We start from the raw sequence: 16,817 nt of genomic DNA on the forward strand, positions 1-16,817 counted from the left end.
AATCAAACAGGTCTCTCCAGCTTTCAGCTGGGCCCCTAGTGAAGACTTTTGTATAGTTCTTGGTGATATTTTTGGCTTGCGTTTTTTTTACCAGGAAAAAGTCTTAAAATGCTCTTATAACTACAGATGTGCATTGATACATATTAATGCATTTATGAATGCACTTAGGTAAGTATGCTATTTTTAAATTCATTAGAAATTCAATTGCTGAAAATTATGTAGTTAGCACTCTCGAAAGATGAACCTGGAAGTGGCGCGAAAAATTGTGAACTACTCCTAGTTTCGAAAGTTAAATTTAATTAATAGATTTTCCAGCGGAAGAAAAATTTCACCTAAAACTCCAGTTTTACCAAATTGAGTTAAATTTATCAAAATTGCACCTATCAAAAATTGTTTTTTATATTCAAAGAGCTTTAAGGTTATATATCTTTCTTTAAAGCTCGAAAATTGACTGTCTTGCTTTCATGACTCTTTTCCAACTGTGAGTTGTTATGTTTCAACTTAGTGGCTTTCCTTTGCTGGCTGCTTGCCATGTTTGTGCGGTATCACCTGTGTTTAAATTTTTTTTACTGAATTTGCGCCATTCGTTTCATTTTGTTTCAGCCAATGTCAAGCAGCATTTTAGAGTAATTTTTGTTACAATTGAGAAAGACTATTTGAGGAGTTTTGTTCATCAAAAGTTAAGTTTTTATTCGTAAGTGTTAGATCTCCGAAAACCTAGTTCGTTTGTTTTTCGTTTCTAACGCAAGTGTTGCTAAGCTCTTGTTTCCTTTTATTAAAGCAGTTTTCGTTACAAATATTTCTGAACCGCTTCGAGGAAAAAGTATTGATAGTTCCTGAGAAGAGAGCCGTAGGAAAACTTTTATTTGAATAGAAAAAGGAAATTAACATTTTGACAGAATTGAACATTGGAAATCACTTTAATTTTATATCAAACTATTGTTAATGCTACTGCTGGTAGCAACTAAAAGGAAAATAAAACGTTTAATTTTATTTTTTTCGTTGATGAAGGGCAGAGATTGCTAAAACATCTGCAGTCAATCTTTTTGTTTGAATTTTTTGACACTCGCTGTCTTCAGTTTCACTGTCGACCAGTGTGAAAGAAATAAATGATGAGGAAAAATACAATTTGTAGACCGCAACCATATCCCATCAGAATAAACATGTCATTCCTGAAGTCATCTTCGTCCATGTCAGCTATGACCGGGTACTGCGTTTTAATGCTCACTGCAGCAAGGTCGTTTTTATCACCCCATTGGTTGTACATGAAACTTCGGAACGAATAGCTGTGAAATGCAATGTAATGAGCCCAGATCCACCATGGAGGAATTGCATCTTTTGGAACCATGAAGCCTTCCGCCAACATGAACATCCCGAAGAATCCAGCTCCCAGCGCAATTCCGATTATGTAATGAGGAGTCGAGGCGCTGAGAACATGCATCAAGGATTCAGCGCAGACTAACGAGAGAAATAAGTTCACGAAAAACCCCCAGAAACCGTCCAGGTCAGTCATGAAGATCACCATCACTGTCGAAAGGACAGTAATCAGAAGGATTCCAGGTAACGCGCTCACGAAGTTAGAAAATACAAACGGAAATACGTCAACCAGTCCGTTCGATCGTTCGCGGACGAATACCGGTTGCTGCAGCATAAAGAACGGCAGGACCGCAACAGACATAAATACCAAGAACGCCTGGCAGTAAAAGAGCAGCGGGATTAGCATGTCTTCGGTTATGTCCTCGTTCGTCTTCAAGTACATCGTTCCCATCATCAAGCATAACATGAAGTACATGACGATTCGAACCCAGTATATTCCAGGGTTGATCACACTGTTGATCATGTTGCGTTTGGTGAGAAACAGGAACTGAACGAGCCAGTTTGCCTGGAATTTGCGAATCTCTGTTGACGATGAGTCCGCCTTACCACTCGCTTTGTCCTTTTCAATTCCTAGATGTAAAAAAGTTCCTTAAAATTGTGACTTGTAAATTGTGTAAAGTTGTAATATCGGTGAGTGTTATAAAAGTGTATCAGCAAAGTGGCGGACCAAAGTTGGACGACATTAAATGATGCGAAGATCGAAAAAGAACAAGGCCTAAAATAGTACAAAGAATTTCAGTCTAATTTAATCACCTTCTTTGAGTTGCTTCATCTGCTGTCCATCCTTGAATGACTTGACGATTGCTTCCACATCGCCGTGGCCCTCGAAGTCAGTGTTGATAACGGTCAAGAAGTAGTCTGCCGGGTTAGAGTACTAAACAATCAAATTTCATCGTTGATTTGATGGCTAATGAACGAAAGGAAGTTTCAATTAATTGGATCGTCTGTGTTCGTTTGTTTTTTTTTTCACGAAAAAGTCTTAGAATTTATGCACGCTCAAGATATTTTGGTGATTCGATTTCTATAAATTCTTTTCAAGCTCATTTACTACTGTCAAAATTGAATTGTATAAGAATTGCTAAGAAAAACAGTTTTGCATTAGCTAATTTCCTAATGAATTTCAAATCATTTCCGAGTGCTGATAGTCAAGTCTCATTTTGAAAAAAACATTCATTTGGTGAGCGGATGACGAAGAAGTTTTTTTCTTAATTTTCAGCAATCTTTATCAAGTTTTTGTACCTGTATTCTATGCTTTAAGAAAAATATGTCAGTCAGATTTTTGAAAAACATTTTGTTCAATTTTGAGAAAGCAACTGATGACTAATTTTTTCAGCAAAATTTCTTGTTAAAATTTTTCTTAAGCCGTTGCTGTTCATTTTTGGTGGTATCATGGCCTGTAATTTTTGTTCTCGTGGTGTTCTTGTGGTGTTCTATCTATAAACAATATTTGAAAATTTTTATAAATGCCATTACAAATGATAAAATATTTCAAATGATTCATCTTTCGCAAAATATCAATTTTTGCTTGCTCATTTTTATCGTAAAATGTTTATTTGCGCCCAAAATAGTACCTGATTTTTCTATGGAAAAAATGCGTATGATACAACTTAAAACGAATTTGTATATCAGTGGCGGATTTAGGGGGGGGGGGGGGGGGGGCGGTCCCCCTTTGATGAACTATTTTGAGATATCCAATTTTGGCTGACGGACCCTAAAATTTTTCTAAGGGCGCCTTTGGCGCCAATCTATACTAACTTTGAGGGGGGAGCGCGCGCCGAAAATACGCGATTTTTTTATTAAAAATTTCCAAAAAGTGCATGAAAACGCCTTTTTGGCCTGTTTTTTTTTAATCAAAAATTTTGCCTACGGCGCAAAAATTTTGGCCTAAAAAAGAGTTTTAGTGCTTTGAAGAGCTCAGAAAACCAATTTGCTCGACCTAAAAAAAGTCGACAAAATTTCGAAATTTTTTTGAAAATCCGCCCCCCCCCCCCCTCGAGAAAATCCTAGATCCGCCCCTGTATGATACGCAACTTTTTGGTCAAATAAAGTTTTTCTTTGATGCCTAAGTTGCTCTCATGTAACTAAAACTGCCACCCATTTGAATTGTTTGAGTTTTAAACCATTTGAGGATAATTTTCGTTAAAAAAATTTAATTGAAAAAATGCTTATCATACAATTTTCTTCCATGAGAATTGTATGAAAAACAATTTTCCCATTGACTCAATTTATTACGCTTGCGATTATAAAAATGTATGATAGGCGTTTTGGTTTTAGGGACGTCAACCCGGGGCGCCTTGTAACGGTGTCAAAATTTTCTGTCGAAGAACAAATTCTACTGAAATAAAACTCCTAAAATAGCGGTTCATTTTATCTTCGTTTAAAAAAGTTTCTGCGGAGCTTTCTTTTGCCTCTTAGTACATCAAAACCCTGCCACAATATCTTTTCACTCATCAGAAGATTCGTAGAAAGGTTTTTGACGAAAGATGCCAACCCGAAAGAGAATCAACTTTAACCATTTTACAAATTTAAAATTTATTTCGGATGAAGCCTCATTTTTTTCTTCCACTGCTGGGAAAGTAGAACAGGGTAGATAAAACCTTGTGTTTTCTTTCCCCCTTCCTAACTCTGCAAGCGGACAAAAAATTGAAGTTCATTCCGAAAAACTAGCAGAATAAAAAATGATTTTTTCTACGAAATTTTGACTCAACTAACTCTTGTTGCACCTAGCTGGGTAATATGTTACATATTTCTTTGAATTTTGAAAGAATATTTTTCAGTTGGCCTTGGCCAAATGTGTCTCTCGGAAGCTTGAAGCGGCGTATTTGCCTCTTTTTGCACAATAGAGGAAATAGCGTCTTAAACTGAAGTTTTTCTGCTGTAAATTTCATGCTTATATTCTAGACTTCTACCTTAGTCGTCAGATTTAGTTTTTTCCTATTTGCGAAGGTTTGAAAATTGATTTACCGCCTCGGGGTTTAAATTATCTCTGTTGTCGCATTGTGTGCAAGTTGCATAGCAACCAAATTTTTTCATTGATATTTTCACTGAAGCTATTTTCTTTCATAACTCGTAGTTTTGATTGAACAACAATTAAATGTTTTGGAGCTTTTACATGCAGTTTTAATTATGAACTAACTAAAGGATACTTTTGTCGCAGCAATTGATAAGATATTCAGACTTTCAAGATTGCTCTTATAATTGATAGAAATTTATTGAAAGGCTTAGCTATAAGTACACTGAAATTGTTTTATAAAGTTCAAAATTGAGAAAAATATTCAACGATTGATTGAACAAAGACTTGTATAGAATAAATTATTCAAATGAAATGCTAGTTTGGACTGGGGAGGGAAACGCATGAAGTAGCTTCGAGAAATCAACTTTACAAAACTTAGTTTAACTAGTTTTTTTCCGACCGCCAATTTTGAGGAAAGGAAATTTGGGCTCAATAGATTCGTGAAGAGATTGAAGATGAATTAACATAGCCCAGTTTTTTTTGTTACAAACTCAGTTAAAAATGAAAATTATGTTAAAAATGCAGTTGCAGCTGTCTCTCACTGAGAGTATAACAATGATTGTACTTTTAATTACAAAATCTCTAACCCCCTTCTGGTATAAATGGATAGTAATTATTGGAGTGAGATTGACCTGTGGACACTTGTAGTTGAGACCTGAGAAGAATGCGACTGCCTGGTCTGCCTTTCCGTAGTAGATACACTCTCCCCGCGAGAGGAGACAGAGCAGGTCGAACGACTGGAACACCTCGGAGGACGGCTGGTGGATCGAATAGATGATGGTGCGACCTGAAGTAGGAGGCACGATAACATGATAAGCAGGGCCACTCAATTCTCATTTCATTAACTTAGCATTCCACTTGCTCACTATCTGGCTGAACAGTTTTTTGAGTCCATTAGAAAACCTTAAGTTTTATCAAATGTTGTTTTTGCTAAAGAAGTGTTGTTTTTGCTAAAGAAGTGATAAGCTTTGTGTACCTATGTGTATCAGGAGTTGAGCTAATTGTGTTATTTGCAATAACATGCCTTGTTTTGTGAGTGACTGTATATGTCCCATGACGCCCATAGTGGCCGCACTGTCCAGTCCACTAGTGGGCTCATCCAGCAGCAGAATGTATGGGTTGGAAATGAGTGACAGTGCCACACTTAGTCTCTTCATCTGACCCCCACTGATGCCCTTGAATAAGTTCCCACCCACTCTGGCGTCCATGCAGCCGCTGATGCCCATCTCAGCCGCCAACTCGTCAACCTGAACAGAAAACACCAACTGATACACATGTATTTTCCATCAACAAGTCTTAACAAAAAGATTCTATTCAAAACTGCTCGTTTTCACGTTGGAACTCAACTCTTCTTTCATTTCAGCAATGAAAAACCGTGTTGAAAAAATTAACAGACCTAAAAAGTACCATTTTTTGACCAAAAAAGATGCTCATGGTCATCGATATTTCCTAAATTGAATTGATTGTTTTGACACGGTTCTAGGTCTTGAAATGAGTTGAAAACTGATTTGCGTCTTCAAGATGAACAGTTAATTAACTCCGTTCAGATTGGTCAGAATGGCAATTTAGATTTGTCAGTTATCATAACCACACAAGCAAAACAAAATGTTCGAGACTTTTTTGACACTTCCATTGGAGCCTATAGAGAGTTGCAAAAAGTTTGGACAGACAGAATTAATTAAAAAGAGCAACTGTCTAGACATCAACCGAAATTAAAACTGAAATAAACTTAACGTCGAAAGTTTCACTCAAAGCAGAGTTTCGCTCAAAACCTATAACATCGGCGGGCAATTGCATCCAAAGCGTCGAATAGTAAACCTTGAAACAGGAAAAATATTGCTCTGGGTGGCTAATGTTTTTCTGCGATCATCTTAACTTCCGTTTGTTTTTTTTTGAGCATTTTGAATTTGGTCTGACAAAAAATTCAATGTTGTTCGGCTTCAGATTTTGCATGCTAAAAAGCGTCGATAAGCACTGATTGCTCATTTTAATTAATTCTGTCTGTCCGAACTTTTTGCTACTAATTATACTTATCAGTTGAAAAAGAGTTAATTAACTAGTCAAATAGTAGTGAGAATCAATTGAATCTTCTGATGAAAACGTCAGTTGATATTTCTTTTAATTCTATTATTTCCCAGCTTTTGATTTGTTTCGACCCTTTTTTGTTTGCGACCCTCTTTGGCAATCTTGACTTGTCTGACTTCAATTATCCATGCGCTACTGACCTTCTGTTTTTTGTCTTTTCCCTTCATGAAGAAAGGGTAGCTGAGACTGGCTGCGAATGAGATGGTCTCCCTCACGGTGAAGATGTCCATCAGCGAGTCACTCTGAGCCACGTAGGAGGAGATATTGCGGAACTTGGACTAGAATGCAAACACGTGAAATCAAATAAGTTCACTCATGAACCCAATGACAATTAATAAAGTTATCATAATCACAAAAAATTTATTACTTCTGTTTTTTTTTTGTAACTGATTTTGTTTATTATTGTCGAAATTACGCATATTGTAAGATAATACACTAATGACGGTATGATTTACTATTTTTAATAATCTGTAGTAGCTCATTCTTCGGGGGGTTAAAAAAATTTTGGCAAAAGGATGGATTAGTTGGTAAGCGAGTCTGAGTCTGAGTCTGAGATATAAATGGCACGCACAAGCTGCTTGACATTTTTTCAGTTCGTTTTTTTACTGAGCAGTCATAAAATATTTCAAAATTCATTTTTGGTGCCAATATGTACTCAGTCTAAGAGAGAGCGCGCTCCGAACAGCAATTTTCTTGCAAGCATTTTATGTTCAAAGCACAGAAGAAAAAGTGTCCATAAAAGCTATTTTGGCACATGATTTACTTAAAAATTGCCCTTGCAATTGTTAAGTAGGTTTAGTTGTCGTATTGCGACCAATCAGCTTGCAGCAAAATTTGAATTTTAAATACAATGCTCTAGTGCTAATTTACCGCTTTTTTTACAGTGGTTTTAATTCTTTAGTAGATACCAAAGAGAAAGCGATTGTTAAGTAGATCCTTGGCCTGTTCTATCAATAGATCTGCAATTCAGATTATTCTGGCGAACTACCGTTTTTGGTGTTTTGAAGAGAATTCTGGTCAAAATTTCATGTCAAAACTGAAAACCGATGTCTCATTTGCTGAAAACTTTGACCCGGCCGTACCTCTGTTTTTTCCAACTTATAATAAATAACATTTTTGAAATAACAAGAAAACTTGCCATGAGCAGCTATAGTTGTTCCGACTTTCGAAAAAAACGGAATATTTATGCTTGGCGTGTTTTTGCTTGGTGTAGTCAATTTTCGGCGATCCAATTTATAGTTTTTAACAAGAAAAATTTATACCCCATATGAGATATCGACTCCCTAAAATCAAATTTAAAAAGATTTTTTTTTACTTGAGATCATTTTTTGCTAAGCTTTGGGAGTTTGAAAGTTGCCGATTTGGCCATTCTCAAAACGCCAATTATTCATGCGTAGCCAAGTATACCACTCAATAAAATCGTTCCAAATTGAATTGAGGCTAGCTAATTGGTGGCATTAATTTTCACACTTGATCTTTGATATTGTCTAAATTTTATAGTGTTTCAATGTTTTTCCCCAAAAGTTATTACATAATTATTTAAAGGGCATCGGAACTTTCAAGGTTTTGCCCTGATATCCGATCATTCTTGTTTTGCTTACTGATCGTTTGTTGTTTAACCATTTTTCAAATTTACGTGTCATTGTTAATTTCTTCATTAATTGAAAACCTTTTAACCCTTTTGATTGACAGAGCAATTTGAATATCAAGTCCTGATTCAAACTAACCCGACACAACGATCAAAAAATGGAATGTCAAAAAAAAGTTTTCGCAAACTGGTCAAGATATTACAAAGAATGAAGAAAATAAAGTTGCTCAGAATTTCACCAAAAAACTATTGGCAATTTTTTTTCGAAAATTTGCTGTGAAAATTTTTCCCAAACATAAGTCATTTTGGACTTTTTTAGTTAATCAAGAATTACGCTGAGACTACCGAGTTAATTGATAAGGAATTTATATCAAAACAAGCCTCTTACACATCCGGGCAAAGTTGTAGAAGAGCAAATCTTCAAAAACTGTATAAGAGAATATATTTTTTAGTTGATAGCCAAAAAATGTCATTTTCACAACATAAAAAATCGAAATATTTGGCTTCAAACAAATTTCAAATGTTAAACGCAAATTTTTGAAAGTTTTGAATTTTTGAATATTCTTCTAATACATTGTAGTGCTGTGTAGGAGACTTGTTTTAAATAACTTTCTCGTCAATTTACTCGGCAGTCTCAGCGTAATTCTTGATTACCTAAAAAAGCCAAGATGACCTATTTTCGGGGGAAAATTTTGGCATTTTTTTGTTCCTTCACTTTTTCTCTAATCTTAATCCAATTTGAGAAAAAAGTCTTTAAAATTTCCTATTTTGTTATCTTTGACCGGATAATTTAAGTCAACACTGTATTTTTAATTGAGAAAACTTTGGTAGTATATAAACCAGCCGAAGTATAAATCAGCCAATGTATCAACCAGCCAAAAACTTAAATGTTATATTAGTTATGTAACAGTTACGTAAAAATTACGAAAGTTATGCAAACTTCATTGATGTTTCAGCTGGCTTATAAACTCCGCGCAGTTTCGGTTGATGTATAATTCGGGTGGTTTACCTTCTCTCAAAAATTTTGGCCAATGATTTATTATAGAATGCACGAACTCTTCGAACTGTCCGTCCTTTATAAAACCAAACGATAAACTTCAGGTGGTATATAAACCAGCCGAATTATCACTCAGCCGAAAATACGTCAGTGGTATATAATAGTAATGTAACAGTTATGTAACTTATAAAATTTATGCAAATTTCATTCAGATGATGTAACTTTTTGACTGCTGGTTTCATTCTGCGCATTTTTTTGGTTGGTTTATACTTCGGCTGGTTTATTCACACTCAAAATTCAAGCGATGAAGCTATCGTTTCAGCGGTGTTGAAGTCACGCCCTTCCGAATCAAACTGATCAAAATACAATTTGACCGAAAAAAGTGTGCTCAACCATTCGACCAAAAGCTATGTGCTACTCGACCTCAACCATTCATGCTCATCACCAAACAAAGATTTTTTCGAAAACATAAATCTAAACGGAACACTAAATAATTGACTGGATTGTGAGTGAATGAGTTCGACTTGAGTTCAGCAAAAAATCAAGGTCAAAGGCAAAAAAATATCAGGCCCGAATTCGATCATTAAAAATAAGCTAATAACGCTATTAAGAAGTTGGGTTTTAATGGGCTCAATTGATCTGGAAGTGAAAACCTGGCAGATTTAACAAACAAGTTTAAGGGTTTTTCGTTTATACCCCCTCCCCTAAATGATGAAAACTCAAATTGAAAATTTTTTTTATAAAAAAAGTTGGAGTAAAACTACTAGAAAATGCATGATAATAAAGCGGGACTGATCAGAAAGACGCATTTTGTCTTCATTTTTCCCCATAATTAGCCATTTTTGGCAGGATATTTTTTATTCCATCTGAAAGGTATGGATTTTCTGAGCTCAAATTTGAAAAGATAAATTACTTCTGCTCACGTTTTTGCAAAGTTATGGGGGTTTAGATTGCCATTTTCTCAATTTGAAACGAAAAACGTGCGATATATTTCGTGCTATAAACAAGTAAGCGGCGACTTTAACAGGCTGCGAAACTGTTCCAAATTGAATTTAGGCATGCTATTTGGTCTAATTACTACTTTGATACATGCAAAAAATCTCATTTTGTACTCTACGTAGCGTGTGGTGGATGATTCTTAACAAAAATCTCAATTTTTCAATTTTTTCATGCTTTTTTGTGAAAATTTCAATTTTTGAAATCAAACACTACTCCATAGACCTTTAAAGGCAGTCGGAACATTAAGGCTTCGCCCTGATACGAGCAGTCTTGTTACATTTAGTTTTTTCTTGTTATTAATGCTCCATAAACCTTAAGAGGCAGTCGGAACCTTCAGGCAGTCGGAACCGCCGTTTGAAAAGTTTTGTTTAATCTCGAAGCAAAACCGAATTGAGTTGAAATTCATATAACCCACGGCAACAACCTTCCCCCTTTCAAGAAATTGGGGAGATTGTGAAGTAGATTAAGTTAGCCGAATTTTCGACCAATCAGAAAGCAGCAAAACTAATTTGTGTTCTCAATAGAAAGCTCTAGAGCAAACTTAATGTTTTAATTTTAGAAGTGGACTTTAGTATATATTAGAAGGGGGATTGTTAAGTAGATCCTTCTTCCTGTTTGTGAATCTCCTGGTTGATCTCATGTTGCGGGACCATATTTTAGCCTGTAAATCGACAATTTTTGCATTTATAGAGGGAGAATTTTGTCAATAGCTGCTTTAATAATAATTGCTAATAAAACTGCGACGGTCTTTGACCGGTTTTGAAACAACGCTGCATTTTAAAAATAAAAATGTGTAAATCGACAATTTTTGTATTTATAGAGGGAGAATGCGTTAAGTTTCGAGTAAGCTATTTGTTTCAATTAAATTTACCAGATAATAATGTAAATAAAGGCCATTGATTTTTACCGAGCTTCGTGGTTTGCCGTTGACGTAAATCTGTCCCGAAATTGCATTTGAAATCTTGATTCTATCAGCCAGAATGTTCAGAAGAGTCGTTTTTCCGCAACCAGAAGGACCCATGACTGCCAGTGCACTGCCAGGGCTCAACATGCCATGAAGGTCAGAAATGAGGGCTTTCTGGGCACCTTTTGATTTGACAGTGTAGGTCAAACTTTCCCAGGCCAGGGAAAAATTATGGTCAGTTTTCGCTTGTGGACTTGTCGGACTCATTTCGATCGCAACCATTGCAGTTGAAGTTTATGTACAAAAACAGCGTATAACAACTTTTGTAGGTGCAAAGATAAAACCAACGCTAACTCTGTTTAGCTGAATTGGTACAAACACTGATTATCAAGTTAAATCGAAAGTTTGAAAGTGCACAAAAATTAATTTCTTTTTTGTCAGGAATTTTCGCGTTTTGGTGCAAAACGTGTTTGCTGCTTGCGTAAATATATAGTTAAATAAGCAAGAACTTTAAATTTTAGCAATTTGAGTCACAAATCATTCAAGCGACTAACTAGAAATCAGTTGACAATTATAAGGCAAACAACAAAAAGTATTGTCTGAAAGATTAGATTGGTAAGATTTAATCTGTCGTGATATGTACTTGAACAGGCAGGTACTCGACAAAAAGTGTAATCAAAGCAGGTTTTTAGTCATGCTTTGGTTTGTTGGTTTGTTTTTGACAAATTTTGTCAATAACTGCTTGAATAATAATTGCTAATAAAACTGCGACGGTCTTTGACCGGTTTTGAAACGCTGCATTTTAAAAATAAAAAAGCAACTCGCAAAAAATATCACAAAAAAACAGTCGAGTTAAAAGCAAAAACCACGTTTTTTCTGTAGCAATGCTGCACCAACACAACATCCTGCCTGAGAAGGAAAGCACACGTTTTAACTCAGTATGGAACAATAAAAATCTTATTTATAACACCAAAAGCTTTGGTTCTGTGTCATATGCTCATTTAGCCGTTCGAAGTTTTTTATTTTCCATTCCCATGAAGATAAACGGAAAAACAAAAGAAGGGAATCAATTGAACGAAAGGAAAGCAGTTTTTAGCATAAATAGTTAAAGGTCCCGATGATACAGTTCAAAAGTTCAACTGCTTGCTTATATTGTCCCATTTTTTCGTAAGATATCAATAAGAAACAACCCGGACAGACCCAAAATGTAGTCTTTCAATTTTCATATACGGAAAAATGTTAACCTTACACTTTTGATGCAATTCCATAGGTACAGAAAATTGCATGAAAGTTCTATGATCAGTGATTTCTCATATATGGAAATTTTATGACAAGCATTTTCCCGTTAACCAAAAAAATTGATTTTCTAAAACTCTATTTCTAAATTTTTTTTTGGATGTGTTCGTCCCCGAACACATGTGACAAAAACCATGGTTTACTCAAAACTAGAGTCACCAAAGGTTTGCCCTTTTGCATTAACAACGCATTGCTTGTTTTGCATTTACAATGCATTGGAAACAACCTGAATTGTGAAGGATTTTTCTTACACAAATAGTGCACTGAAAGCATCAAACTTTAAAACTTTGGCAAAAATTTTCAATGATGATTAGATTTAAAATTCGAATTTTCAAATTATCAGACATTAATCAAGGCATACATAAAACTGCCATACAAAAAAATAGGCGTTTTCCGCTTGTTTGAAAAAAGTTATCCAGAGAAACGGAAAAAAGCCCTATTCTTGGACTACGTTAAGCACACAAAAATAAATTTTGAATCCAAAAATTGTTTTTGAAAAGGTTTATTTGAGAACAAAATTTGATTTGCAGTTGAAAAAAACAAAAATATTTGGAGTAATTTCAAAAATACTTGGAAAATTTGTCTTGTTTTGGCATCAAAGTCGGTGTATCATACTAAAAAAATGTTAATCATACAATTTCCATATAGGGAAATTTTATGATAAAATTACCATAATGGAAACTGTATGATTAGAAATTTTTGACAAAAATTGTTCTGTTTTTTTTTAGTACGATACACCGTTTTTGACGCCAAAACAAGAAAAAAGTTCTTGGAAAATTCAATGACACCATTTTGTATGTATCACCAAAAATGTATGAAAGTTGTATGATTATTATTTTTTTATAGACTCAGCTTATAGAATTATTTGATTAGTATTTTTGGTTTCTTGAGGTAATCCCGGGAAAAGAGCTCGTATCAGGGCGAAGCCTTAAAGGCTCCCACTGGCATGCCAGTCTGCCCGCTTTTCAGAAAATTGAAAATAAAATCGATCATAATGGATTTTCGTGGTCTAAAATATAATCAATATAATCAATTGTCATGTAATGCTCACGCTCAGACAGCAAAATTGGACTCAAAAATGGACTTAAATCTATTTTTTCTGGCGAAATAAACATTATGCACTATAATTCATTTGATATCCATTTTGATCAATCTACCTTGTGGCTATTTTCAGATCCACATGGGATGGTTGTATCCCAAAAATATATATTCGTCCAGAAAGTGCATCGAAAAAGTACTATAATTTTATTGAATATAGGGATTTTTTTAAAACATTTTTGATCGTCAAAAACAAAAGGGTTTTACTTTTTTTTGTACATGTGTAGCACCATAGTATTTGTCCTTCGTAATCAATGAAATTTGATGTATTGCCTGATAATAAATATCCTGCGTAAGATATTTCTAATACTGCTAGTGCAAGTGATTGTAGAATTTGTGATCGTCCACCACACCACAAGTGATGGAGTGTTTCTAATTCTGATAGTGGCCATCTTGATAAATTCTGCTTATTGTAAAATCCAATTTCATATCTAAGTGGATGTCATAGTGGATTGCCCCAAAATAGTTATTGTCCATGAGTGATAGTTCTTAAAAACGTGTGCTGCCTTTATCTTGTGGGCAAAGTTTTCTTGTATTTTCCAAAAATGTTATTGGAATGTATGAGTTTTCATCACTAGAACTGTGGTACGTTTGAGTTGGATTAATTATTAGCTTACCCTTTTTCATGTCGAAATCTTTTTCGTATTTGACAAGAATTTCTGAATATTGTGTTTCGATTCCATCGATTTTTTCTATAACGGTTTCTGTTAGATCTTATTTTATTAGTATTTGATTTTTCAAAGAGAATTGATTCAATGAAAAATATTTTTGATGAAGTTTAATCATTTTTGCGTGAACTCTTGCAACTTGAAACGTGGTACATGTGACTTCAGGGAACCAAACGATGGTTGCCTGTGTTCTTGGGGTAGGATCGCAATAACCTTGATCATTCTTAAAATGTAAGCGTACTCCTTGACAAACTAATGTGTCGTCTTTTAAATCTCGTGCTAATTGTACTTTTACTACTTGAGTTTTCCAATCAAATATCATTATTTCTTGATATCCTTTATTTTTTGTGTCTGCTTTACAATCACATGGTTTTTATTTCGATGAGTGTATCCAATTTTTACCGTGTAGGTCTTACGTTAATTGTCCGTGTGCCTCGTGGAACGAACATTCATCGTCTAATTTTATATGACTTTAGTATCTTTCAAGTTCTGCTTGGTGTGCAGAGTCTGGAAAAACCACAAAATTTAACAACTTTTGATTTGTGCCTTTATTTGTGATTAATTTTATCGTTTGAGCCCGTTTTTACAGTCGTCGAGTTTAAAATGTGAAAGTCCTTCAATGTTGCTTTGAAAGAAAGATTCGTGATTAAGTCTATTTTTGTTTCCATTTGAGACTTGGGAACAATGTACTTTGCTCTCTGAAAATGTCACTGTGACTTCATATCGTATTGAGGTTGTAGCTCGGGGTTTTGAATAAAACGTCGCTACTATATTTGTTGTTTCTACTTCTTAGAGTTCTGATTCGCATTGATTTACTTGGTTTATGGCGTGTTTTTGTTGTGTTTTTTGTTCACCTTCTTCACAGTCATAAGTTGTAACTAATGTGGTCCTGTTCGAGGGGAGAGATTTTGATGGGATGTTGGTTCTAAAAGAACAAGGGTAGAGATGGTGTGTACGAAAAAAATAATTAGAAGATACCTGTGTAGGATATAAACGAATATGATTTATAGAATGATATGTATCCAAGTATCTTTTTTTGTATATCTATTTTATTTATAGAAGAATTCTGTTGTGATAATAGGGGGAGGGAAAAGATTGAGCTGCTATATTTGGTGGAGCTAGGGGTAGAGGGTGATGTACTAATTTGTTTAGTTTTACCGATATTTCAAAATTAATTGTTACATTGTTTTGTGTAAGGATCTGTATATTGTGTTCTTGTATGTTTTTGTGAATATCGTGGCTTTTTTTTATAACCTGTTGAGTGCCCAATTATGTAATCTGTTGCTATCAAGATATTGACAAAATAAGGGAGGAGGTGCTTCGAAATTATTCCAATCTAATTGTAGAGGATATTGTGGGTTAAGAGTTCTCTATATCTATCATCTAAATTTGCAGGAAAATTTAGTGGAAATGTTGTGGTTGGAACTTGACTTATTGTTGAAGGGGTTGAAGGTAGCGATGAAGTTTCTGGTAGTGACAAAGATGTATCGGATGAGATATCTATAGGGTCATGTATATCTATAGGATTCTGATAGTAAAGCGTGTCTTTCTTCACATGTATAGGGATTTTCTTGAAATTAAACTCGTGTTGTGATTGGGGTTGATTTGTTTGACTAGATGGTGGTGTTGTTGGAAGTTCCTGGGATGTCATAGTCGGTGGGAATTGTTTTGTTGGTTTTTGATTAGAAATTTTGAAATACTTGAATAATTTTTTTTTCAATTGAAGAAAATCTATGTTGTTTATACTAATATTCAATGAAAATGATTAAGAGGATTGTTGCTAGTGCAAAGGTGATTGTTACCTGAAATTTGACAAAAATTACTCAAAGAAGAAGGAGGTTTTTCTTGTTGAATAAATGTCCTAACATTTAGCTAGTTGATGAAATGTCGTACCTGAGGAGGTGGTCAAAGATTTTTGAGAAGCTGAGGTAGATTTTCGTAAGGAAAAGATAAATTACGAAAAAACTGCAAAAATTATGATGAGGAGGAGGAATACTTCAAGGGTGTCTACGATAAAAAATTAACTGAATTGAGAAAAGGTTGTGAAGAAAGAAAAAAATGCTGAAATTATTGTCTTGAGAAGTCGATATGTATGAGAGAGAAGCATTTGAGAAATATGGTAAAAGATTGTTTTGTTATTGAACTCTTTTCTCTTTGTTTGAATCAAAAAGTTTGTTTGTTACATCAGTGGGTTTGTTAATAATCGGACATGGTCCTTTTTGGATTGTTTGTAATTTTTTAGATATTCCTTTTTTGTTACAAAATTTGGTATTAAGACATATGTTCCAATTTTTAAGTTTGTAGCTGGTGTGAATCATGAATCAACTTGTGATTGAATATTTTGTCTTTTTAATAGTTTTTTGGCTGTTTTCTGATAAACTTCTTTGTCTTTTTTATCTCTATTTAAAATTCATTCCGTACGTGTGCCGGAGGCTAATTTTATGATTTGCGGGTGATGAAAATTATCTTCATCGTGCGTATGTAACGGTAAATTACAACAAATTGTTTCTTTAGTAGGTTGGCAATGACCTTGGGTGTTGTTTGAGGAATTTGCTGTGAAATTTATTGTTTTCCGTGGTTTTTGATTGAAAACCAATCCTTAAGGTGATAGTACTAGAGTTGTTGTTATCTGTGAGTTTTAAGCTAAGAGGAATAGTTTCACGTCTGTTGACCATTCGGTATATTTAGTATCATTTCCATTTATGATACATCTGAGGTATTCTTGTAGTGAACGTTTCATACCTTCGACTAAATCAGTAGTCCATGGGAAATGAGACGTTCGGTGTTCATGT

At 34.6% G+C, this 16,817-nt stretch overlaps 1 protein-coding gene across 1 annotated transcript; it reads right to left on the reverse strand.

Annotated features, from left to right (window-relative positions):
- Positions 1-863: 863 nt before the first annotated feature.
- LOC134854394 (uncharacterized) lies at positions 864-11,892 on the reverse strand. Its single transcript, XM_063870625.1, has 6 exons — positions 10,967-11,892; positions 6,616-6,753; positions 5,415-5,637; positions 5,023-5,177; positions 2,131-2,251; positions 864-1,947 (listed from the first exon to the last, which is right to left on the reverse strand). The coding sequence occupies exons 1-6, from the start codon at positions 11,243-11,245 to the stop codon at positions 1,082-1,084; spliced, it is 1,782 nt and encodes a 593-aa protein (XP_063726695.1). The 5' UTR covers positions 11,246-11,892; the 3' UTR covers positions 864-1,081.
- Between the last annotated feature and the right edge of the window lie 4,925 nt (positions 11,893-16,817).

Source organism: Symsagittifera roscoffensis, chromosome 9 (assembly GCF_963678635.1).
Source record: "Symsagittifera roscoffensis chromosome 9, txSymRosc1.1, whole genome shotgun sequence".
In the NCBI taxonomy this organism is placed as follows: Eukaryota; Metazoa; Xenacoelomorpha; order Acoela; family Convolutidae; genus Symsagittifera; species Symsagittifera roscoffensis.